This window comes from Amia ocellicauda, chromosome 15, assembly GCF_036373705.1.
Source record: "Amia ocellicauda isolate fAmiCal2 chromosome 15, fAmiCal2.hap1, whole genome shotgun sequence".
Lineage (NCBI taxonomy): Eukaryota > Metazoa > Chordata > Actinopteri > Amiiformes > Amiidae > Amia > Amia ocellicauda.
The window spans coordinates 10,413,363-10,438,204 of record NC_089864.1 but is presented as its reverse complement, the minus strand read 5'-3'; the positions used below and the strand labels follow the sequence as shown (position 1 = coordinate 10,438,204).

At 38.3% G+C, this 24,842-nt stretch overlaps 1 protein-coding gene across 4 annotated transcripts in view; it reads right to left on the bottom strand.

Moving 5' to 3' along the window:
• The window catches only part of LOC136771412 (contactin-1), an 83,999-nt gene that overhangs the window by 14,953 nt on the left and 44,204 nt on the right, over nt 1-24,842 (bottom strand). For all 4 annotated transcript variants that reach the window (XM_066723711.1, XM_066723714.1, XM_066723712.1 and 1 more), the window contains 13 exons: nt 23,629-23,761; nt 14,674-14,800; nt 14,206-14,384; nt 13,468-13,563; nt 13,021-13,227; nt 11,714-11,813; nt 11,241-11,422; nt 10,882-11,006; nt 10,626-10,746; nt 9,894-10,044; nt 9,415-9,542; nt 8,828-9,003; nt 5,775-5,895 (listed from right to left, as the gene is read on the bottom strand). In XM_066723711.1, the coding sequence (XP_066579808.1) occupies nt 5,775-5,895; nt 8,828-9,003; nt 9,415-9,542; nt 9,894-10,044; nt 10,626-10,746; nt 10,882-11,006; nt 11,241-11,422; nt 11,714-11,813; nt 13,021-13,227; nt 13,468-13,563; nt 14,206-14,384; nt 14,674-14,800; nt 23,629-23,683 (1,768 nt within the window). In that variant the 5' untranslated portion in view covers nt 23,684-23,761. The remainder of the gene's footprint in view (nt 1-5,774; nt 5,896-8,827; nt 9,004-9,414; nt 9,543-9,893; nt 10,045-10,625; nt 10,747-10,881; nt 11,007-11,240; nt 11,423-11,713; nt 11,814-13,020; nt 13,228-13,467; nt 13,564-14,205; nt 14,385-14,673; nt 14,801-23,628; nt 23,762-24,842) is intronic.

The following is a 24,842-nucleotide window of genomic DNA, read 5'->3' as shown; positions in this document are numbered from 1 at the left end:
ATATAAATATAACATCTTACATTGGAAATTTGTTTGTTTTGCATGTTCCATCTCAATATGTGTTTTGGCATTATTTAAAGTACAAATTGTGGGGATAACATTTCCTCGTTGATTCACAACATTATTACTGATTCACTATATCCAACACAGTTCATTAGGTTTTCTTCTCTGTTTAGATAATCCTGACACAGAACGATTGGGTGCAAGGACGTTATGTTTAGAAATGTGTAGAAACCAGCATAAAACCAGGGGTTTCATGCTTGTATTCCAGTCAAGCACCCAGTTCATTACTGGTCAAATTAGCTGAATAACAGGATTTATTAGATTAGCTGTTATAGATTGTGCTAAGGACCTAAAAACTATGTTATGTTTGTCAACTACGATTGAAAAAAATAACTAGGTTGATGAAGTAGTTGAGACCTCCAGTGGAAACAAAAAACAGAAGATGTTGCAACCCTCTGAGTTTCAGACTTTGAACTGACTAATACTCTGTGTAAAAATATACACAAGTCTACCAGGCAGAAGTATTGTTCTTATTTTATTTTTCTGTTTAGCTATAAACACTTAATGGTTTGTTAATGTTATTGAGTGGGTATTGGTTCTTCTAAAACTCACAGCATGCACCGATATGGAGAACACTGCTGTCAGAAGTTTTGTGAATTAATGTTTTGGAGGAGATGATATACACTGAATACAAATTCCCTTCTGTTTACTTTTTGGCCGTTTCAACCATATTTTCCTAATATCAGGGGGCTTCATTACCCCCAAATTAATTAATTCCTGGAATATCTACCTGCTATATCCCGTCTTTAACCTTTTAAAAGATTTTTGCATCATAGTGTCCTCACATTTTTTATTTAATGTGCAATCGAAATTAGGGGCTTTAACATCTTCTGGTAAAACCACATAAGATGCTACAGAAAAACAGGAAAAAGTTACGTTCTGTTTGTAAAATTTTATTTTATCAATTCTAAATGTAATTCCCCAAAAGATCTGAATCATTAATAAATGACAATAAAAAATGTTTTGCTATTTGGCTCAGGTCGATGTTTAAATCTAGCACTGACTGACTGCAGTTGTGGGAAGGATAATGCACAGTAATAGATTGTCGTCCTGAAAGAACCCTTATTTCCTGAATCATTTGGCTCTGCATTCATCACATTGACATCAGTTCATGTTAATGGTCGTGCACTTTATTTTTTCTATTAAAAGATGAATTCACGCACATATAGGAATGAACTCATGACACAGACAAATTCTAGGAACTCCACTGATATGATTATCATATATTAAGCTTGGGCACATCTTTGCTTGCTACACAATATTTTAGATCATAAACTTAGCAGGTTTAAATAATTTATAGTTTTGCCTTTACTTACTGTGAAGTAGTAAAGAATACTACAATTCCAGTATGTTAATACTGTATACATAGTATTAACATACACAAAACATACATAACATACACTGTATAAACTGTACAAATTCCATAGGTTTGATAATATACTTATAATAAAAATGTTTTGTCATTTGTTAAGAACAGCATCAACAGGATCCCACATTATCAACAAGAACCATAGTTCCAATTATTTTTAATAATTATTCACGTATGTATTAATTCACATAACTATGAGATCATACTTAAAATGGGACTTTTTGACTGCAACATAAGAGATAATGTTTCCAAAATTCAATCAATTAAAGGAGAGACCATCAAAATGTTCTGCAAATATTGCACTGGAATGTCAGGACTATCTTGATTATAGCTTTACCAGTTACATGTATTTTATAATAAATGTGATTCTTCACAGTTTCCATCTTGTTTTTGGCATACATGCAGTTTAAGACGGCATTGCCTCCCACAAAATCTTTCCAATCTATGAAGAGGGGAACCACACTGTTGACAAATTGCTCCTGCTAAAATCACAGGGTTTTATGGATTTATACTCTTACTCACTGGGCTTAAAATTACTCAGAAACTACAGATGAAAGCTTTTCTTACTCATAACGTTTCCCCAAAGTCTACAAATACAATAATTGTTCTGTGTACCCCACCACAGCTTTATATGCTGTTTAAAATATAACCACATTTAAAATGTCAATGTAGAAGGCCATCCCCCTGACAAAAATGTATCTTGCTTAGAAAAGCTTTAATTTGCATATTGCTTTATATACTTACATATTATCTAGTCGTAGACACAGCTCTGTAAAGCAGTCTAGTGGGAACTGAAATCTTCAAGGCAGCATAATTAAATAATTATTTGCAGCTAATATTCAGTATTAATCAGTCATGCAAACAGAATGTTCTGGCTAGGATGTCTTTCAAATAAACCAAAACCACCACTTGCTTTATTCATCTCTTTTCAGGATTTTTCAAGGAAAATCAGGTTATGTAAACAAAAATGGATTTGCAAATGTGTTTTTACTTAATTGGAGTGAGTAATATAGCCTAACTGAACTATAGCACAGGATGCCTCTATATAATAACATTGCATTTACATTATTACACAGATTATAAAAGCAAGTGACAGAAGGCAATCACCTCAAAAAGCATCTTGTAATGCAGATACTCACAGTTGCCAAATGCATTAAGTTTTTATGTTGTACACAATGAATATTTAATAATGTTATTGCTAGGGAAAAAAAAATCCCTCTAATGATAAATCAAGAATCATATGAATATTCTACAAAGTGAAAAATAATAAATGATTCAAAACTATTTATATTCACATAGATGATTATAATTATAAACTCATCACAGGACAATGCATAGTTACACCTCACTAACATTATGAAGATGGGAATTATGTAGATATCTGGAGATCACAGTAACAGAAGGCAGCTACTTTTGATAATGAGATGATACTGGTGTTTCATAGTGGAATAGACACTAGTAGTGACAGTGGTGGTGATGACTGCAATGTAATCTGACTGCTGATAGAATAAGTCCTTAAAGTTTGCTTGAGTTTTTCAAATTTTGCCATCCACTACAATGGACAGTAGGTCAGAAACCTTGTTATTGCACTCAGTTCTCCAGTACTGATTAATTACCTTACTAGTATAAAAACAGTACATTGGAAAAAAGAAAATTAGTTGATAAGAACTATAAAATAAAATAAATACAAATTATAAGGAATAAAATAACCTCACACTGTACAGTAAGTATAGTGCAGTCTAATGACCTCACACAGTACAGTAACTATAGTGCAGTTTAATGACCTCACAATGTGCAGTAATTAGTCAGTCAGTCTAATGACATCACACTGTACAGTAACTATAGTGCACTCTAATGACCTCACTGTACCGTAAGTATAGTGCAGTTTAATGACATCACACTGTACTGTAACTATAGAGCAGTCTAATGACCTCACACTGTGCAGTAACTATAGTGCAGTCTAATGACGTCACACTGTACTGTAACTATAGAGCAGTATAATGACCTCACACTGTGCAGTAACTATAGTGCAGTCTAATGACCTCACACTGTGCAGTAACTACAGTCAGTCTAATGACCTCACACTGTACAGTAACTACAGTGCAATCTAATTACCTCACACTGTACAATAACTATAGTGCAGTCTAAGATCTCACACTGTACTGTAACTATAGAGCAGTCTAATGACCTCACTGTACCATAAGTATAGTGCAGTTTAATGACCTCACACTGTACAGTAACTATAGAGCAGTATAATGACCTCACACTGTAGAGTAACTATAGTGCAGTGTAATGACCTCACTGTACCGTAGGTATAGTGCAGTTTAATGGCATCACACTGTACTGTAACTATAGAGCAGTCTAATGACCTCACACTGTACAGTAACTACAGAGCAGTCTAATGACCTCACACTGTACAGTAAATAGTCAAAGATCTCACACTGTACAGTAACTATAGTGCAGTTTAATGACCTCACACTGCACAGTAACTATAGAGCAGTATAATGACCTCACACTGTGCAGTAACTATAGTGCAGTCTAATGACCTCACACTGTGCAGTAACTACAGTCAGTCTAATGACCTCACACTGTACAGTAACTACAGTGCAATCTAATTACCTCACACTGTACAATAACTATAGTGCAGTCTAAGATCTCACACTGTACTGTAACTATAGAGCAGTCTAATGACCTCACTGTACCATAAGTATAGTGCAGTTTAATGACCTCACACTGTACAGTAACTATAGAGCAGTATAATGACCTCACACTGTAGAGTAACTATAGTGCAGTGTAATGACCTCACTGTACCGTAGGTATAGTGCAGTTTAATGGCATCACACTGTACTGTAACTATAGAGCAGTCTAATGACCTCACTGTACCGTAAGTATAGTGCAGTCTAATGACATCACACTGTACAGTAACTACAGTGCAGTCTAATGACCTCACACTGTACAGTAACTACAGTGCAGTCTAATGACCTGACACTGTGCAGTAATTAAACTGTAATGATCTCACACTGTACAGTAACTACAGTGCAGTCTAATGACCTCACGCTGCATATTAACTACAGTGCAGTTTAATGATCTGACACTGTACACAGTAACTACAGGACAGTCTAATTACCTCACATTGTACCGTAACTATAGTGCTATATATGATGCTATCATATGACCTGGTATTGGTATTGGTTTGGACCCGATGTCCATTCAAAAAGGCAAAAAGTTGAACAATTAAAGTTTTGATTAAAAAAATATTTGTATTCAGTCTCATTTCTGGTTGCATTAAAGATAAGAAAATGGCATTTTTATATTTTTCAAAAACTTGGAACATAATTCAGGTCTGAAGGGGTTAACAAAAGTCCTATTTTGTCACATGGAAAAAAGCTGTTCCTAGTCCCGTGTGAATGAAAATGGCAAAACAATCTGGGACTCGCTTCTAGTGATTCTGGAAATAGATCAGCGAAACCACACTGACATGGCAATGGCAGTTCGTTGTTTACATTTAGTGTGAGGCGGTGTTTTTGTCTTCAGCCATATGACTGTAAATTAAGTAACCATTTTGAAAGCACACAAAAAAAACTCTGATATTATGGGAACCCAATCAAACATGTTGCTGACAGGTGTTGAAGCAGGTGACAGGCGGCTCTGTTTGTCCCCCAGATGTGAGATTAAACAGAGACGACTCCAAATGTAATTTGTAGTGTTGAGAGAAAAGTGAAATGAAGAAACTGGAAGTGTGGGAAAGAGTTTCAGTTGGCCACTTGTCAAAACACACAGGGAGAGGAAAGTTTTAATCCATGTTCAGTTGATTTGTTTCTGGTACAGTTACAAAATAAAGTGAGGTGAAAAAGCCAGGCTATGTTAGGAAACCGACTCTAAAATTCAAAAAGAAATGCTGGAAAAAACACTACAATATCTTTCTTTGACTGTTTATGTTTCTTCCTTCCTAGAGCCTTGCCATGTGTGCTTAAAACAAGTGAATCTGTGACGTCTTCCTCTCAGCATGGGAAAAACTAGGAACAGCATGTCATCCTGTTGTCGTCATATTGATGTTTACGAGAGTGTGAATAATGCAGTTAAAACAGTTCTCCTGTCAACGATGAACTGTATGGGTCTGATAAATATTGCACATGCTTACATACTGAATGTATTATGAAAGGATTTTTTTTTGTTTTTAGGTCTAAAATGTGGTTCAATGCATAATACCTCCCTATTTTAAGAGGCTTACTTTACAGGATAACTAGAATTTTGGAGAATTGTGATGAAGGAACACGGTACACAAGCTTGCAACACCTTTCAGAAATGTTGGTTTTCATAATAGGACATGATTGCAACTCACCTCGCACAACCAGGTCTGCAGAAGCTGTCGCATTGTCGACTATCGTTTGAGCCGTGCACGTGTACCTCCCAGCGTGCTTCAGCTGCACATTTTTGATCAGCAGCTCCCCACTTGATTCTTTCTGTTGGGCACAGGACACATGTTGCACGGTTAAAACACCAACAACATCAAACAGGAACAAAATAATTAATACTACAATTTCAAAAAGCATAAAAAGTGTTTCAACAAGCTTAATAATCGCACAAATTAAAAGCATTTACACAGCATATTAAAGAAAACTAATCAAGATGAATGGATAAGCAGCTCTGGTTTGCCAAAGCTCTCACTTGTGTGTGTCAAAATAAGGTTGATTATCTCATTTGGCAGACATGGCAGATTTCCATAAATGCACATTGCCTCATCCCCTTATCTTCTGACAATGGAATGAACACATGGCTAATGGACTGGGAACTAATGACTGATCTGATTCCCGGTGCTTAGAAAATACTGACATTATCAGTAACCTTAAAATGTAAACCTGAGATTTGAGCCACTCTCCTGCAATTTGGTCTCCTCAATTAACCATATTTGATTGCTTGAGGCTTATTAGATTGAGTGTAGCTGTTATATCAAACCTAGATATATTTTGCAGACCTGCGATAATTTTAAAGGATGGGCATGGACACAATTAAAAGCAAACACATCAATCTCAAAACATGCTATACAGACATTTCAGATTATCAAACACTGACATATCGACCTGGATTTAATCAATCTATTCACTTTGAAAGCTTGGTATAAATATGTCATATCACAGTATACATAGTATCATAGTTTCACGTACCATTGCATTAGTGTATCTACAAATGTAGCTTCATTCTTATGGATGTAACAACTTGTTTCATATCAATGGGCTTATAAACTATCTTCCTAAAGTTAAGGAGTAATTTACTGATAAGCCAAGCAAAGAATAGCAGTTGAAATGTGCAGAATGTTACCCGTCTGCTGTCCATGCAAAATAAAACGATACCAAATCTACCAAACTGCTAAGATGTACTTAATTTGGTCGCATGCACATAACGTTTTCATTCACTTCTCGAAAAGATGGCTTTGAGTAAAGCCACTAAACAACTGAAGAAGTTCAGAAATGTCAACATCAGCACAATCTGGCCACAAATTATACTTGCGATGGAGATAAATATTCAATGAACCATAACTTGGCAGGTTACGTCTTGCTGCAATGATGCACAGTGATTTGGATCTCTGAATGGAAAAGCTGATACACAAGGAAGGGAGTTTTAAATGTATTAGAATTTTCTAGTCCAGTTTTTGAAATATTTTCTTGAGTCTCCGTTACCAAATCTGACATGCATATTTTTAAACTAAAGGTTGGTTCACGCACTCCAGTGCAATAGTAATCAATACTCAGTAATAGTCAACACTATAATAATAGTCAGCAATTGGATTTCCTAACAGATCTGACTTGGACACAGTGCTTGATGGCCCAGTATTGTCAGTCCTATCAGTACTCTCTCAGTATCTCTCTCTATATAATTTCATCTGTGAAATGTATGCAACATTAGTTTAATTTACCGATATTCCATTGTTCTGCAAATGGGAACCAAATGTCGTAGATGTCTACCAGTTCATATGCAAATCTTGTCATTTGATGGAAAAAATCTACTTTTTCATTGAGGTTACATCTATTATCCCCTATGGGGAAATACTGCACAGAATAAGGCAGATTAAACTAGAAATTATAAATAACATGAAATGCTGCAACATAAATTAACAAAATGTCTTGGAAACATAAATACAACCAATGGCTTTCCCCCCCAAAAAAGCATTCACATTTATAACAGCTAACTCATGATTATTTTAGTAGGTGAAAAGGCTGTATTCAGCATCCACAATTACTTCAAAGAACACTGTGCAACTCACAGCACACATAAGGAATCTTCTTTCAAAGCAAGTCACAAAGGGAAATAGTGTAACATTAAACTTGATAAGATTAATACCATACACTCAAAGAAACCAGTTGACACACCCAGGAGGGGAAACGAAACACAACATAAAAAGAACTGCCGTTTTAAAAAATGCACAATGCAGGCTCGCTCAGAAGAAGAGAAAGGGGAAAATGTGAAACACGATCTTTATTTATGGAGAAATAACTAAATTTATATTTTTAAAAGCCCCAACAGAGACTACCAATCAGATCAGTTACATATTTAATAATGCGTATAACATCAGAGGGCTGAGTGATAGAAAGGCCAGGCGGTGAAAATAGGACAAAGTGAAATAAAAAGGTCACTAAAGACAGAGAGATATTAGGATTATATTAGGAGCAAAACTTAATGTGACTACCTACTCGGCTTATGCAGAATTATCATTATATATTCGTCATCAGAAAACTGAAAGAAACCATTTGCAACACTACCTTTGCAGACTGTCTAATGAAACTGTGATTATAAACTGCCCCTTGCTGGTCAAAGAGAAGAATGCAAGCCATTCCATCTGCATAACGGCAATAAAAACTCCAACACAACAAAAACAACAAATAACAACAAAAAGGACATCTGAAAAACATCCAATTAACACCCCGGTACAGAAATGCTAATTGCTTTTCATCTTCCCTCTTCTCTCCTGTCCCACATAGACCGATAACAGCAGCAGACACCAACAGACACGATCTGTACTGTCAGGCAAATTACACGGTGCCACGCTGTGCGTCCAAAGTGGATGCCCAGGCCTTCAATGCTCCAACTGTCGGTATGCAGACTCCTAACCGGGGGCATCCTGGCTGCGGTTGGCTACCGTTGCCAGAGCGAGAATCCCCAAGGTGAATCCCAGACAATTGTGCGCCAGACACAGCTGGTGCCACACTTATGAACATATTTAATACAGTTCCTTTTATATAATCAATGTTTTACTATTTATGACATTTTGAACCATCCCAGATCAAAAGAGTACATTGCAGGACGGGGGGTTTACATTTTCAGACTAAGAAGTCGTCCTTGCAATGCCCGTTTTATGTTGATATAGCAATACATGGCAGGATATCTCAGTTTTCTTACAATAAGATTGCGCTGATAGTGTTCGCTCTCCTTATCGAAGTCGATCACGTGGCTGTCCACAGTCCAGATGAAGGTGAGGTCCAAGGTGGAGTCCCGGGAAGCGAGACACTGCATCTTAGCATCTTCTCCAACGGTTACGTCTGCGTTCGATGGGGCCAGTGTTATCTTAGTGGCCTCTGTGTGAGTTAAGGGCAACACAGCAAGTCATTTTGTCATGATGTATGGTTTATTATTGTAGTATATGACTTGCACATAAACTTGTGAAAGGTAAATATATAAGAACTTGTAAATAAGTTACTTATTTAATTCTAGATACCCCACACTACATTGCACTGCATCAAAAGCCCGGAACAAATTAAACAATTTCCAATTCCATTTTAGATCTGAAAGACAACATATCGCCTAGATTGTTCTTAAATTTCTGACCTGGCTGTAGCAAATATTTTTGGGACAAGTAAAGTCTTAATACATGTCTTCTATATTGTCAATTTCAAAATACATCAATTACTGTAAATGCTGTAATTAAATATATTTTAAAAATTTAAGCAAAAAAAATGTATAAAGAAAAATGTAACAGATGAAATCACCTGTGATAAAGAGCGTCCCTGTGCTGTTGGCCTTTCCTCTGTCATTCTCTGTAAAGCAGGTATACCTTCCTTCGTCCATTTTTGTGACATTGAGAATTTCCAGACTTCCATCATCCCAAATGCGTATTCTACAAAAGGTGCAAACAGTATGATTGATCTACAACACACACAATCATGAGGTTTCCAATACAATCAAACTTTAGCTAGATATATTCCTTCTTTAATATTGTTTTTCTGTTGCTTCTTCTTTTATGATATATTTAAGCATTTATATAAAAGCATGCTACAATATATAATGATTAAGATGTAAACTCTGGTTTGCCAACTTAGTTGAGGTAAATATTTTCTAGAGGTTAGAGCTGAGATGACAAAGGTAGATATTCAAATTGAAGAGAGACTGTTTTATGTATTTGTCTAACTCAGCTACCTGGGATTATTATTCAAATCAGGCGATTAGAACCACAACAAAGAATACTCACCTTGATGAGTTAGTCAGCAGCTCTGTGCCTTTACTCCAGGAGAACTTGGGCTTCGGGGCAGCCTTTGGTTTGCACTCGATGACGACTCGCCCATTTTTGGCACCCAACAGCCTTTTCTTTACAGGGTTTAATTCAAAACTAGGGGCACAAGCTAAATGGATAAGAAACAAATACATCAGATTACTAATGAGATCTTTATCGATCAAAACAGTAGAATAGCAAACTCATTCAAATTTGAACAAACATGAAAAACATCACCTTCCATAGGTTATGTTATACATAAAATAATAACATTTGTTATTATTCTGTGAAGACATTGATAATGGAGCTGAGAAGTGTCAATCTAAAGATGTTAACTGTAAAGACTTGTAAAATTGACTGTTTTTGGCAGGGCTGCTTGTAATGGGCTGGGCTAATTGACAAATTGATAGACAATCTGGGGAATTTGCATTCCTACTGGTCAATCAATTAGCCAATTAATCATGCCAGCGGTGCCTGCCACATCTAAAAGGGCTTGACAGCTGTCATTCAAAAGGGAAGAGGTGAAAAACAGTTAGCGACATCGAATTAACTACTATAAAAACAATTAAAGCAATTAAGGTCATTAGGATTAGTGAAATCCATGAACATTATGCTGGTGTACACCTAAAGCATCTTACATTCATCTTCAGCAGGGATTTCTTCCATTACCTAACTGGTAGAATATGCAGCTCAATTACAGAACATACTTACCGATTACTTTTAGTTCAGCGTTTGCATAGATAATTCCGTAACTGTTTTCAGCTATACACTGATACATCCCTGCGTCCTCCAGGGTAAGGCTAGAGATTTTAAGATCAGTCCCCTTAGAATACTGAAATGAAAAAGAAAAACAGTCTTATGGAAGTAGGTAACAAAATGACAGCATACAATAGTTACACAGCATACATAATGTTTAAGATTAAACAAACAACTTTAGCTGAATTAGATTAATGAAACTGATATTTACCGCATATCCATTTTTCAGCCACCTGATGTAAGGCCTAGGTTTCCCCCGTGCTAAACATGACCAAGACAGTTCACTCCCGATGTCCTTTTCCGTGTCATTGATATGTTCTGCCCACTCTGGGAAAGCTGAGAAGAGACATTCAGAATATGTATCAGAAACGTGTACCTCAATCCTAGGGCAAGACTTAAACAAAACTTTGACCCACAAGCAAAACTACAAACCTGTACAAAACAAAAATGCAGCTACATCTTAAATTTCAACTATAACTATAAAGATACAAAAAGCAAAGCATTACATTGCAAATGGATCAAATTTGGTTACAAATAGGAATGGAGATAATATGAATACAGTTATCTTACCCTGGACAGTGACTTTAGCTCTGTAATAATCTTTTCCTTTGGAATTTAAAGCCTCACATTCATAGTACCCTTCATCCTCCATCTGAACGTTGATTATCTGAAGGACAGCTCCAGCCATAGTGATTTCGTGATTGCTTGGCAGCTCAGCATCAATCTTCCTCCATCTGATTTCAGGAATAGGGCTAAAAAGGACAAAAATAATTACAATTTGAAGCTGTCTATGGTGTCAATCATTCGCTGTGTTGCAAAAGTACACAATTTTCTACTGTGTAAGTTAAAGAATATTGCTGAGTTTACTGAGCTAGTAAAACCTAAAACAAAATAACGTCGGTTCAGAAAAACATTCTCCCTGATAGCTAAATTTCAGAGACACACATTCATGAATTCATGCTTCTAAAGACATTTGTTGAAAATCACATTTTTAGATTCAGAGACACTGAATTTAGAGAGAATAATCATAATGCTGGACTTACTTGCCAAGTGCAAAGCATTCAAGTGTTAGATTTTGGCCAACCATTGCGTAAGTGTCTGGAAATCTCACTTTTATATCTGCTGGATACTTTCTTACAGGACCTTGGAAATAAACATAAATAAAACATAAATAAAAAAAAATGAATTGAAAGAGAAAACTAGAGAGAATAAAATGTCATTAATTTAATGTCATTCATGTTTCAGTGTATTTGGCAGATGCTGGGAAACGTGTACTAATATTAGGCAAAGTCAACAGTATATCCGTCACTGAAGATCTAAAGGTGGCAGCAAGGAACTGTTATCTATAAAAAAGATTTCAAACACATATCTACATATGGGATATTGGCGGAAACAGACGTGAACTAGGTGAAAGACATAAGAGTCATCTGATCTATTTCTATTGAACATGTATGGAATGAACTCGATTCCAGGATAGCAGGAAGAACTGTTAAATGCCTGCAGGAAGCATGTAGCACAAAGCAGCTGATGAGGGGTTTATTCAGTTATTAATCTGGTTATAAATAAATGGCTTTTTGGATTTGCAGGAATCAAATTCAATATGTAGAAAATTAAAGAGATGTCACTGGGTGAATAATTGATATAGATAACCTATTCAAATTACCACAAAAATAAAAGCACTAAAAACCAAATGTGGGTTTGGCCATTAAACGTAGTACTCTTTTCAAAGTGAGTGTATTTTGCCACTCAAATTCCAATGGAAAATGTATTTATATCACACTTAATATGATCAACTGGTTAATCAGTCATCAGGGGGGAATACAATTATATTAATAAAAATCTGTGGTGTACAGTTCTGTTCCTTTAAGATCCAGATAAACACAAGAGTGGGACTTAAAAACCGAATACAAACAAAGACTGATTAATGGCCTCCTCTATCAGTGTTGCCTGAGCAGCTGCTCTCTCTTCAGCGCCTTTTAACAGATCTTTTCAACTTCAGTCAAAGATTTTCTTAAAACCAAAGCTGTGGTTTCTAATGCTTCTCACAGTAGATTTTCTTCAGCTAAAATGTTCTCTCTCTTTGGTTGCTGAAATATTCCCCAGTTCACACGGTAGAAACACCTGTTTGGAGATTCAGATATGCATCTCATTTTGCCAATACTTCAACGTCTTATGTGGATCGCATGTGTTTTATCTGTGAAGAGCAAAGCATGTGATAATGTGATGCAAATAATCCCTGCATATTTGTGTGAAAATACAAATTAGTGTGATATAAAAAAATTGTCTAAAGCAAGCTAACGAGGAAATAAAACAATACACCAAGTCGTTTTTCAGAAATATTGACACTTACCTTCTGTGAGGGGAACCAGAGGAATGAATTTGCTGAAGACACTTTTGGAAATGGATGGGCTGGACACGAAGCAGGAGTAATTGCCGCTGTCAGTTGCGTCCACTTTTGAAATGTAGAGATTGCCATTTCTCTGGGAGACAAACCTTCTCTTATCCAAAGGGATGAAAACAGGAAACTCGTTTAGAAGCCAGCGGAAAGACAGATCATCTGCAGAAAAAAAGATGAACACTCATGATATAATGACTTTCTAACCGTAGATGGCTAAATGAGTCTGGTTCTGAGAGGCAGAACTCTCTAATTGCTTTATGCTTTCATTTATGTGATCTATAATTTCACTCCATTCTAACATACAACGCCAGACTAAGAAAAGGAATATGATTGAAGCCTATGTTTATGTATATAATTTGAAACAAATTAATTAATTAATTTCTATTTGTTTCTACTTACCTGGGAAGTGTGGAGGAGGGGCACATAGCAGTACGGCACCCTGTCCCTCTTTCACTTGTACCGCCTCTCGTTCCTCTGTTGAGAATAGATCCAAATCTAGAAATAGAATTCATACACTGATTAATAACTGACAACAACACCTTACAGAAAAAATAGACAAAAACACCACCTCCTCTCTCCCAGATGATATGAATACAGAATAGTTAAAAAATTTCAATTATTATTTACACCATATATGTATATACTGCTATGGAATTCTCCTAAAAGAGAAAGTAGCCATTTACAAGAAGATTAAAATAAATGTTTCATAAGAGCATTAATAAATCTGTTTGATGTCTCGTTCAATTTTCCCCCTGCCATTTCGATAAAGTTCAATCGTTAGTTTTACTCTGTCTGCGACTTTATTCAGCCTGTCATCTTTGGTAGCTCTAGACCTCATAGAAGAATATTCAATTTGTAAACAGTGTTGCTTTTACATGAATGCAGTCGATGTCATATTACCAAATTCGCTTTGGATGGAGGTATTTATCTAATTTTCAACCCAAAGGAATCACTGTAGAAAGTCTGATGCTTACAGCAGTTCTCCCTCCTGAGAATTATTGGAGGAGTAACTACAAATGACTTCCACATCGCCGGCAGTTTCACTAAACAAGTAGTGCGGAGATTTAATATGCATCACAGCGGTGGGTGCAAACCAGACCCAAGGATATACACTAAAGGACGACGTGCAATACTTACACCCGAACTTGAGTTGGATCTCTTTGCTGACCACTGAGCCGAGTTTGTTTCTCGCTATGCAGACGTATTTCCCAGCGTCGGTTTGCTTAGTGGGGTTTTTAACCATAAGGTTACCTCCCACCATACTGTAGCGTTCGTCCGGCTCCGTTATTCTGATTTCCCAGTCATTATATTTCCACCTAAGACAAGGAAATAAAGTATGCGTAAACATGGTACATCCGTGTGTGCGGAAATCAAGGGCAGCTCAGTGAATGAAAGTCATCGAGCTAAACGTCTTTATGGATCGATGAGCATTCCACAAGCAAACAAACCAATAAACAAACAAACCGCGATGCTCTTCATATCGGCCCCACCTCTGTTTTAGTTTTTCTTCTGTGAGTTTATATATGCCTTATATATGTATAGAGTGTTTAGGATATGATCCAACTAATGTTTATTTCCAGCAGATAGATTTATAGAATATATTACTTGTATGTCGCCGGTGGGTTAGCCCGTGCTCTACAGTTCAGTGTGATTTTATCCTCTGGGGCTTCCTCTGGGTAGATTGTATCGATCGGCTGCTCTTCAAATACCGGCCCGTACTCCTTTCCATCCTCTGTGGAAAGAACAAACCAAGAAGACATGATGTAGTTTAGTATGAATTATATTTTCATCTCTCTCACAAAGCTGAATCTACCTATTAACTTTAAACACTAATGTAACTATCAAATGTAATGTGGAATTATTATTATTATTGAGTATTCACCACAGAGAATAAAGAACATTGAGAAGTTTTGACTTCCAGAATAATTAACAAGACAAGTCACTCATAATCAGTCTGGAAGAGATGTAAAAATCATTACCCTTTCATACATGTCTCTATCAGATTCTGTCAGAAATCTCAGCCCTCAGCTGCCAGTTTCATACAGACAACTTCCGCTAGATGTTAATATCCTGTCTTTTCCCTATCTTTGAAAATACGGTATAGATTTTTCAAAAGGAATACATTTTGTTCCTTTTTTTTTTTTTTTTTTACACAAAGAAAAATGGTAGTAAAATTATGTTTGTACAAATCTTTGCAACCTTTATTATCCAGAGACAGAAGGCTGAAATTACATTTTCCAGCAATTTGGAAATCAAAACATTTTACAAAGGCCCTGAATTATTAATTATCCTGTAAAAATTCCAAAGCAGATGACAAGCATATCTACTATCTCACTGAGTTTGTAATGCATGTTGTCACTTTCTTCATTCAGATGATATGAATAGGGCCCGCATGAGTTCACATTAGTTACAGCCAACTGCTAGGTTTGTATTGATTTTAAAACAATTCATAACAACAAAGACTCTTTTGACATCTTACAAGGTTTCAAATTTGAAACGCGTGCAGACAGAGAAGCCAGAAGGCGTAATGGCTGCTTTGCTTTGAGAATTCTAGAATTAAGATTGTAACAGCACATACAAGTCCAACGCTTTTATACTTGATGTATCCTTTCCTTTTGTAAAGATGTACTTCATTTTCTTCCCAGCTGGGGCCACTGACACCACAGTTTCCTCAACACCAGACTTACAACAGTCCAAACATAAAATAGTCTACCCGTTCTTTACTACAACAGCTGTGTATCTAGTCATATAGAATAATCCAAAATCATATTTATTGTCCCACAGTAAAGGAACACGTGTAAGAGAATGTATTATTGAAGAAATGAAAAAATGCCTTCAGAATAAGAGAATAAACAGATCAAATTGCGTTCTGTTGGTGTTGTTGTTTTCGTCATTAGAAAAAGGCAGAGAAGGGAATTGTGCGCTGGTATTTTACCTGAAATCCATTAAAAGATAATAAGCTTGAGGAGTAATATTAAATGTTGGATTTCCCCTCCCATATTAATTTAAAAGACATATTTACTCCGCCAACTTTGTCCGACGTCTTCTACTGCCTATTCTGACATTTCTTCACCAGTTAAACAATATTTTTTAATATTTTAATTAAAATATGCTTGCAAATCAAATGGTTCTCTACAAAATATTCTGAACCACATTAAGTGTATTTATAATATATATTTTTTCTATCAGTGTGTCCAGAGCAGTGTCTAATTTATGTGTAACATACTGCATTTAAGACTACGCTTTATAAAAGGATGACGCAAAAAAACTACATGGGTAAAGTTTTTCTTTTAAAATTAAATGTGTTTTATAGAATTTGAATCTCACATCCCAAATTAAAAATATATATTTATTAAAGGCAATCCTTCCAGAATAATTCAATATAGATACTCAATTCAGTCCAAGCTCATTGCCCAGTGCCCTGCATTCGGATCTGTGTACCATAGTATATCTGGGGTATAAATCCTTCAGCGCTAGTCAGATTTGACAAGTCTGCCAACAATCGCACTGTCCTTGGGCTGTATCCAGTCTTAGTTCAAGTTAACTCCTACTATCTCATTTACATAGTAATAGATTGTCACATCTGTGTGATTAAACTAAATATATATTCTCTCAAAAGCATTGGGTAAATGCAGAATTTAAAAATATCTAAAACAGATTGCTTTATATTTTCTGTGGTAGTTGAGTGTGAAAACACTGATTCAGAAATATGTTTTTGATACAACATTAAAAATAAACACATAATGATATAGATATGTTTGATTGTGTTACATTAATCAATTAACTATTGTGAGACTCACCTCTGTGTTCACAGTCTCTGTATAAAATATCTTATTAATAACTGTCTCTAAAAGTCTAAAAGAGAGGGAGACGGGACCAGGTGCAAGCCAGGAGTCTATACAGACAACCTATACAACGAGAAATCCAACCAGAAAATGTATTCATGACAGATAGCTGGATGCGCCTGCTGGCATCAGAGGGCTGCTGCTTCTCAGAAATTAAAATGACCATAAAGCTCTCAGGGGGCACCTAAGCATACAGCTTTAAAAATAATTGTAGTCTTCTATACAGAGCGATCTCAGAAATGCGCTGAGTCTTTCCTTGACAGAGCAAATACTGTTCACTTAAATGAACACCACGAAATTCAATGAAATCATTCATAATCTACCGCAATAAGAAGGACCACTCTCAAAACAAATCTGTTTTAGTTTAAATTGTGCCATTTTACTGTTTCTATAGCAAGACTAAAAATATCATACAAGGATTTGAGTCATTTCAAATTGGAAGCATTTATGAATATAATTTTTACCAACAATAATTGGAGAACAATCCTGCCAACACAGAAAACATATGTATTAATCAATGTATTCATTAATCTCTGTTTCCAAACATAAAACAATATATTGTACATAGTTTAACCATGTCAAACTTCTGATTCTGATTTCTGAATTTATTGGTAATATGGAGACCACATACATAGATAAATATAACAATGTTATAAATTATGAATCTTGGCATTAATTGTAATTAAATTTCAGTATAATAGGCCCAAGCCACACATATGATATTTCTCTCACTACATAAGACTTTCTAAATAGGATTAGGAAAGAGAGTTCATATTTATATTTCATTTAGTGCCTTCTGCAGACGCATGACAACAATGGAAATTGCAAAGGCCAGTATTCAAGCAGCAGATGCTCTTTAATCAAAATCAGAATTTTGCATAATTACATGCATCCTATCGTATTAAATATATCATTAACAACAAGTCTGAATTGATGACAGTTCACTTTATAATTATGAAACGGCCTTCTAAAGAACATTTCAGGGAATGTAGTAATGATATTTGGTTTGTAAATTGCCTACAATTAACTTTGGATTATTCTGTTGTTTTCATGGATTAATTAGAATGGAAATTCCATTTTTTTTTTTTTTTTTTTTTTTTTTTTTTTAATACCAAAATTTAACTAATGGTGCAAAACTGTTCTCGTTTCGTTTTCGTACATTAAGAAAATCCAGCCAATTCACCAAAACAAATACGACAATTATGCACAACATCAGGGAACTCATGAATATTATAGGACACTATCTATGTATTTTGTGTAACTGGAGAGACGTTTTATATTTGATACTATTTGAATGTTGTGACACTCTGCTATGGAAAAATACCAGAAAGACACTTGTTAGTCCCGCACACCTGCAGACCACTGTGTTTAAGGGGAACGCACAACCTCCGGGGAAGTGCCCTGGGGTGTTAAGTGATCTCAGTGCAATTCAGAGGAGAGTATGATGGATTCAGTGGCTTTGATCCCACTTTGTATTGAGATACTGATTAGCTAAACTGACCTCGACTGGTTACAGACCACAAGACCCTTTTATGACCCTGCTACAGCTTGTGACCATGACCCTGCCTGCCCGACTGGCCTCTTTGCCGATTACTTTCATTGGGAAACCGAGTAGTTGCCCGGGGGTAGTTAGGGACAGGAAGTGCCCTCACCTGGACGGGGCTTTCTTTTTATACCAGCCCTGAGAAGAGCCGTCCCCTGTTCCTTTCGCCGGGCAGTCTGCCAACCCCGTCAGCCACTTTCAACCCATATCCCTGTACACACACTGTCCAAACCCCAAGCAGTGTCTCAGAATAATATAATTATGTAATACCGCTTTTACATTATAGCTGAGCTAAGCAAATGATTAATGCATTTATGACTTGAATTTGTTCCTCATGCGTATTAGATTCAGTTATACCTCTCTAAGGGTTATCTGGAAATTCCTTGAATAAATTTCATTACTGCTTCCACATTTGTAGGATACCCAGATGCCCAGTCATACAATGTAAATGTAAATCCAAGTACAGACTTTAACCACAAAAATGTACTCCAGTTTGCTGTCCATAAATATGGAAAACTGATACTGTCACGGTTACCTCGTGGGAGGACCGTAAAGCTGTTAGAGGCAGGACCCAAGTGCAGAGCTACTGCAATGAGCAGACAGAAACCAAGGATAATCCAAAGGCAAGGTCGAGGTCACAGGCAAAAGGTCAAAATCCAGGAGGTCAAGAGAAACAGATACAGAACAGAAAGAGAGAGAGAGAGAGAGACAAGGACAGGGCATACAGTGAAAGAGGAAGGACAAGGAGCAAGAGAGAGAGAGAGAGAGAGAGACAGGGTTAAAGGGCAAGGAACAAGGAACCAGGAGAACAAGGAACCAGGAGAACACGGCTTGGTGAAGCAGGAAAAGCTGACAAAACTTTGCCAAGAGTGAGGGCAGTGAGGGGTGACAGAACTGTGACAGTACCCCCCCTCCACGCTCGGCGCAGCCGAATGGGACTGGACACAGCGGGGAAAGCCACGGGACAGAAGATCAGGAACAAAGGTAGTGGGGAAACAGAAAACAAGAAGGAGGGAAAGGGCAAGATTTCTAGAGGGTGGCCATAAGGCAAGGTCGGGAGGCCTGGGAGGTGGCCACAAGTCAGGGTCAAAAGGTCTGAAGGACGGCCATGGGATGAGATCGGGTTCTGGAGGTGGCCATAAGTAAGGAACGGGAACAAGTGGTCTGGGAGGTGACCTCAGGACAGGAACAGGTTCAGGAGGTCTGAGGAACGGCCACAGGACAGGAACGTTTTCAGGTGGTCTGGAAGATGGCCTCAGAACAGAAACGAGTTCAGGAGGTCTAGGAGACGGCCATAGGACAAAGACAGGGTCTGGAGGTCTGAAAGACAATTGCAGGACAGAGGTGGGATCCAAAGAGCTGGAAGGTAGTTTCCAGACAGATGCAGAGTCTGGAGAACTGGAAGGCGATCTCCAGAAAGAGGTAGGGTCCGGGTTGGGCAGAGGAGGTGCTGGAGACTCGCTGGACGGAGCTGAGGAGGCCTCAGAAGCCGGGGCCTGATAAGGCGAAACCACGGAAGCTTTAGGAGACTCCGAAAGAGGTGCCTTGGGAGGCGAAGCCGACTGAGCAGTGGGAAGCGGATCCGTCGGAGGTGGAGTCTAGGAAGGCTTAGGAGATGGAGACGGTGAAACAGTGGAAGGCAGCGCTGCGAAGGTCTCGGGAGGTGGCGCCGTGGAAGCCGTAGGAAGCTGAACTGTTGAAGCCTCAGAAGTCTCGGGAGGCGGCGGCGCTAAGGGAGGCAGAACCATAGAAGTTTCATAAGGCAGAGCCGAGGGAGGCGCAGTCTCATGAGGCGATATGGAAGATCCCTCGGGAGGCATGAAAGCCTCAATAGGCGGAGCCATAGAAGGTGGGGCTGTAAATGCCTCTGGGGGACGGAGCCTGGGAAGGCGGAGCCGAAGGGACCTCGGGAGGCAGAATTGCAGGAGCCATTGACAGCATAATTGCAGGAGCCGTGGAAGCCAAGGAGATCTTGATGGGCGGAGCCATAGAAGCTAGAGAAGACAGAGCCGTGGGAGACTCGGGAGGTAGAGCCTTAGAAGCTTCAGCCACAGGAGACGGCAGGGGGTGGAGCCATGGAAGCATCTGGAGGTGGAGCCTCAGGAGACAGAGCCGCGGAAGGTGGAGCTGCAAAAACCTCGGGAGGCGGAGCCTTAGAAGCTTCGGCCACAGGTGCCGGTATCACTGGAGATGGTGCAGTTTCAGGAGGCGGAACCATAGAAGCATCTGTAGGTGTATCCTCAGGAGGCAGAGCCACGGAAGGCGGCACCGAGGGAACCACAGGAGGTGGAGAAGCAATAGCCTCGGGAGGCGGTGCCGTGAAAGCATCAGGATGTAGAGCCGTGGAAGCATCAGGAGGCATGGAAGCCTTGGGAGCCGTAGTGGGTTCGGGAGGTAAAGCTGCAGGAGGCAGTGCCATGGAAGCATCAGGCGGCGGAGCCGTAGACACAGGCGCCTGGACCGTCGAGGGCAGAGCCGGCGACTGCTCGGGCTTGGCGGCAGCGGCGGCGAAGGCGGCGACCGCTGGGCACTCGGGCTGGGCAGCAGCGGCCGGGATCGGGACCAGAACCTGGATCGGGATTTCTGGTGTGGCAGCGGCGGCGGCAGTGTTTGAGACCTGGATCAGGACCTCTGGTTCGGCGGCGGCAGCCAGGTTCGGGACCTCTGGTTCGACGGAGGTGGCTGGGTTCGGGATCTGGAACGGGACCTCTGGTTCGGCAGCGTGCACGACCGGAGTGGGCGTGGCCGGGACTAGAGCAGTTACCTTTTTCTTTTCACTTTCTTTGGAACCTCTGGTTCGGCGGCAGGCGTGGCCGGGTTCGGAACCTCTGATTCGGTGACGGGCGCAACCCAGGTCGGGTCATTTATCATAAGAACAGAAGTAATAAATATAACCAAGGCCCAGTCACGTCTACCACAAGGGATCTGGTTGGGTTTGGACTTGTTAAGTCCAAAACAAAAAATGTCCTTTAGAGCGACCTCATCAAAAGGCGTCTGGTTGGCTAGAACGCAGAATTCCTTAATATATTCCACTAAGGAACGGTCTCCCTGGCGTAACCGAAGGAGGAGCTCTACTGGGTCCATGTTTTGGCAAAGTGTTCTGTCACGGTTACCTCGTGGGAGGACCGTAAAGCTGTTAGAGACAGGACCCAAGTGCAGAACACAGAGAGAGAGAGAGAGAGAGAGAGAGAGCATGGCTTGGTGAAGCAGGGAGAGCTGACAACACTTTGCCAAGAGTGAGGGCAGTGAGGGGTTTATAAAGGAGAGCAGAAACAAGGAAGACAAGAGCAGGATCAATGAGAACAAAGGACAGGAGCAGAAGTGCATAAGGGTGAGGAGGAATGTTAATTGATAGAATGAAAAAAGGAAAGCAGTGAAGGGAGCAGGAAAAGGCAAGGGAACATTGGCGGCCTCTAGTGGGGGAAGAGGGTCAGGGCTAGGGAACTGTGACAGATACATTGATACATTGTTTCAAAGCAAACTGAATAAACTAAAGGCATTCCAAATCAATTAATACCAACAAAATCTAGTGTTTTTTGCTTTCTTTCCATGTGTGTAAAATAAAATCATACCCAACTATATATTGTATATATTCTACCAGGCCTTGCTTAGCCTTAGGTTGTGATCTTCCTAAGCATAATCCTTCATAACCCTGATTCCGCAGCGAATGACCTACAACTGCCACATCAGATTGAGTGCCGCACATTAGATATATTTGAACAGATATTAGAAAGTGTCTAAGCCTCTATATGCAGCGTGTAAACTGCAGTTTGGTGTTCCTCAAGGCTAATGTGTGCTGTCTCATGAATACAACTTCTGATTAAGAATAGGAAAGTGAGTCAATGTCCAATAAAGAAATATCTCATTCCCAATTAAAATAACTAAAAATACTACATGATGTAATAATAGCCTCACTTGAGTAGAACTATTCTCAGTTCAATGATGCCAGCTCTTTTGCATCACAGCCAAAATATGCGTTTGGTGTTTTTTTTGGTGTCATCTAGAATTTGTCCTTTCTATTATAAATCCACTACACAGTTTTACTTTCTACTGTATTTATCCACTGAGTGTCCCTCAGTAAGTGTAATTCTGTTCGATGTATATATTTCAATATAACAGATGAACATTTTGTTGCAAAAAGGAAAGGGCGTTCTCATAGGAACTGTATACAAGGTGCTCTTTCTAAGGGACCCCTGAGAGAGTCCAGACATCACCGGATCAAATCTGATCTATTTCATAGCCCACGTAAAGTAAACAGTTTGAGCTGGAGTGCTTGTGAAATCTGTTTTCTTGACCTGAAAATGATCGGGACATGTTATTGTTACATGTTGTTGTTCTTAACAATGATGATGAAAACTATTATTTTGTTTGTGTAACGCTGTATATAAGTTTCACTGAGCTGTGCAGTGGCATAAGAAAAATATCACAATTTTGAACGAGTAAAAATACAGTAAGGGTGGTTATAAATGTTAATAATACGCACTGACATTTATTGAATTATAACTAGACCCATTAACTATCTTTAAATGTAATTACTAAGTCACTAAACATTTTAAGCGGATGACTCATTTTATGTACATTGGATAGACTTTAAAAAATATACACTCATATTCATTAGCACATATTGCCACATGGTTGTCTTGTGAGTCAATCCTGTTGGATATGTATTGGTCTGACTCATATCAACCCCAACCTACAGTGCCAATTTACATTTTGTGAAATCACATACAATTACAGATATGATGTCTGTACAATCCAAATACTATTTCAGAAACCATTTACATAACAGTTGTTTGATGCTGTGCTCTCCCTCTGTACCACCGATAGAATGATTGTATAGATAAGGTGCAATATTTAATGAAAATGAAATTACAGAAATGCTGTCAGAATGAAAACAATTATGAAAACAGCATCTGAGTTCCCATAAGCAAGCAGATGAGAGGGAGGAAAATGTTAGGTCAGCATCGCTATTGATTATCTCTCTAATTTTCTCTCACAATTGTTTTGCTGCACTGCAACATTTCATAAGAAAATAGTTTGGGCCAATCAGCTGGAATTGCGAGAGTATAGATTAATCAAGGAAATTATTCCATTCTAAATGAGAAGTAATTAACATTGAAGACCCCAGCAGAGAGTAAAAAGACTATAGCAGTAGTTATGGGTTTTACTTACCAGCATGGGAGAATGCAAATGAGAAAACAAACAGGAGCAAAGCCAGGGGTTGCATTTTCCTTGCTGAAAGATTGCAGAAGCAACACCGACTTCTGGAGAATGGCTGGGAGATTAGCTGGAAAAGCTTGAAATTCTGGGAAATGAGGAGGAACAAATAGTTCAGAACATATCATATACATTTGACAGATTTAAAATGAGTATCCTTGTTGTTCTATAACCTATAACTTAAGTGTTTTCTCTCAAGTATTCCTTTTCACTTGGTTTGTAACATCTGAATCGAATTAACCACTCCATGAAAACAAGCTTCAATAAAGACTCAAGCGGGACCTACACTGAGAATAGAACAATGGTTTGGCATTGTGTGTTGACAAAAACATCAGTTTTGCACATCAAAACAAACATTGCAACACAAAAGCTATAAATGCAAAGCAAAAGAAAACTCATTGAACATAATATATACGTTTCTGATAATGCCAAGTAATCCATCACATCATTTTTTGAAAAGCCTAAACATGCAATATGGAATACTACGCTTCAAGCTACAATAACAGCATATGGCACACAGTATATTGAACCTTTCCTGAAATGGATAAGTAGCCATCCTTCTCCTAGTTCCCCAGGCCTTCACTTTCTGCCTCAATGCCCTTCTTCCCCCTTTTATTAGTGCAATAAGCTCTGACCCAGTTCTTGTATTTCTTTATTACCGGCATTGTTTCTTGTTTTATTTTGTTCTGATGTTTTTGGTTCTCGGTCTCATAGTCACATGATCATTTGTCTGCTGCTAAAAACTGGTTTCCTGTTTCTACCTTTCAGTATTGTTACTTCCAGCAATTGCAATCATAATTACATGACATGTACACCACATTTGCTTTATAACATTTATATGAATATATATCAATATATATATATAACTACTGCTAATGATGATGTATATAATAATTGTTATTATTATCAATCTATATGGATCCACTGCTGGAAGAAGGCTCCCCAAGATATTTACTTGCTTTGATCTACAGCTTCTCTTCCATGTCATGCCAGCAAACTTTGTTTTCATCTTCCCATCTTTTATGTGGTAATTTTCTAGGTCTTTTTTAATCATCATTCAATAGCTTCTTTGTTCCTTTCTTCTTGTTATGTGTCCGGCCCATTGCCATTTTAACATTTACACTCTATCAATGATATCACACTTTCGTTCCATTAATTTCTTGTTCAAT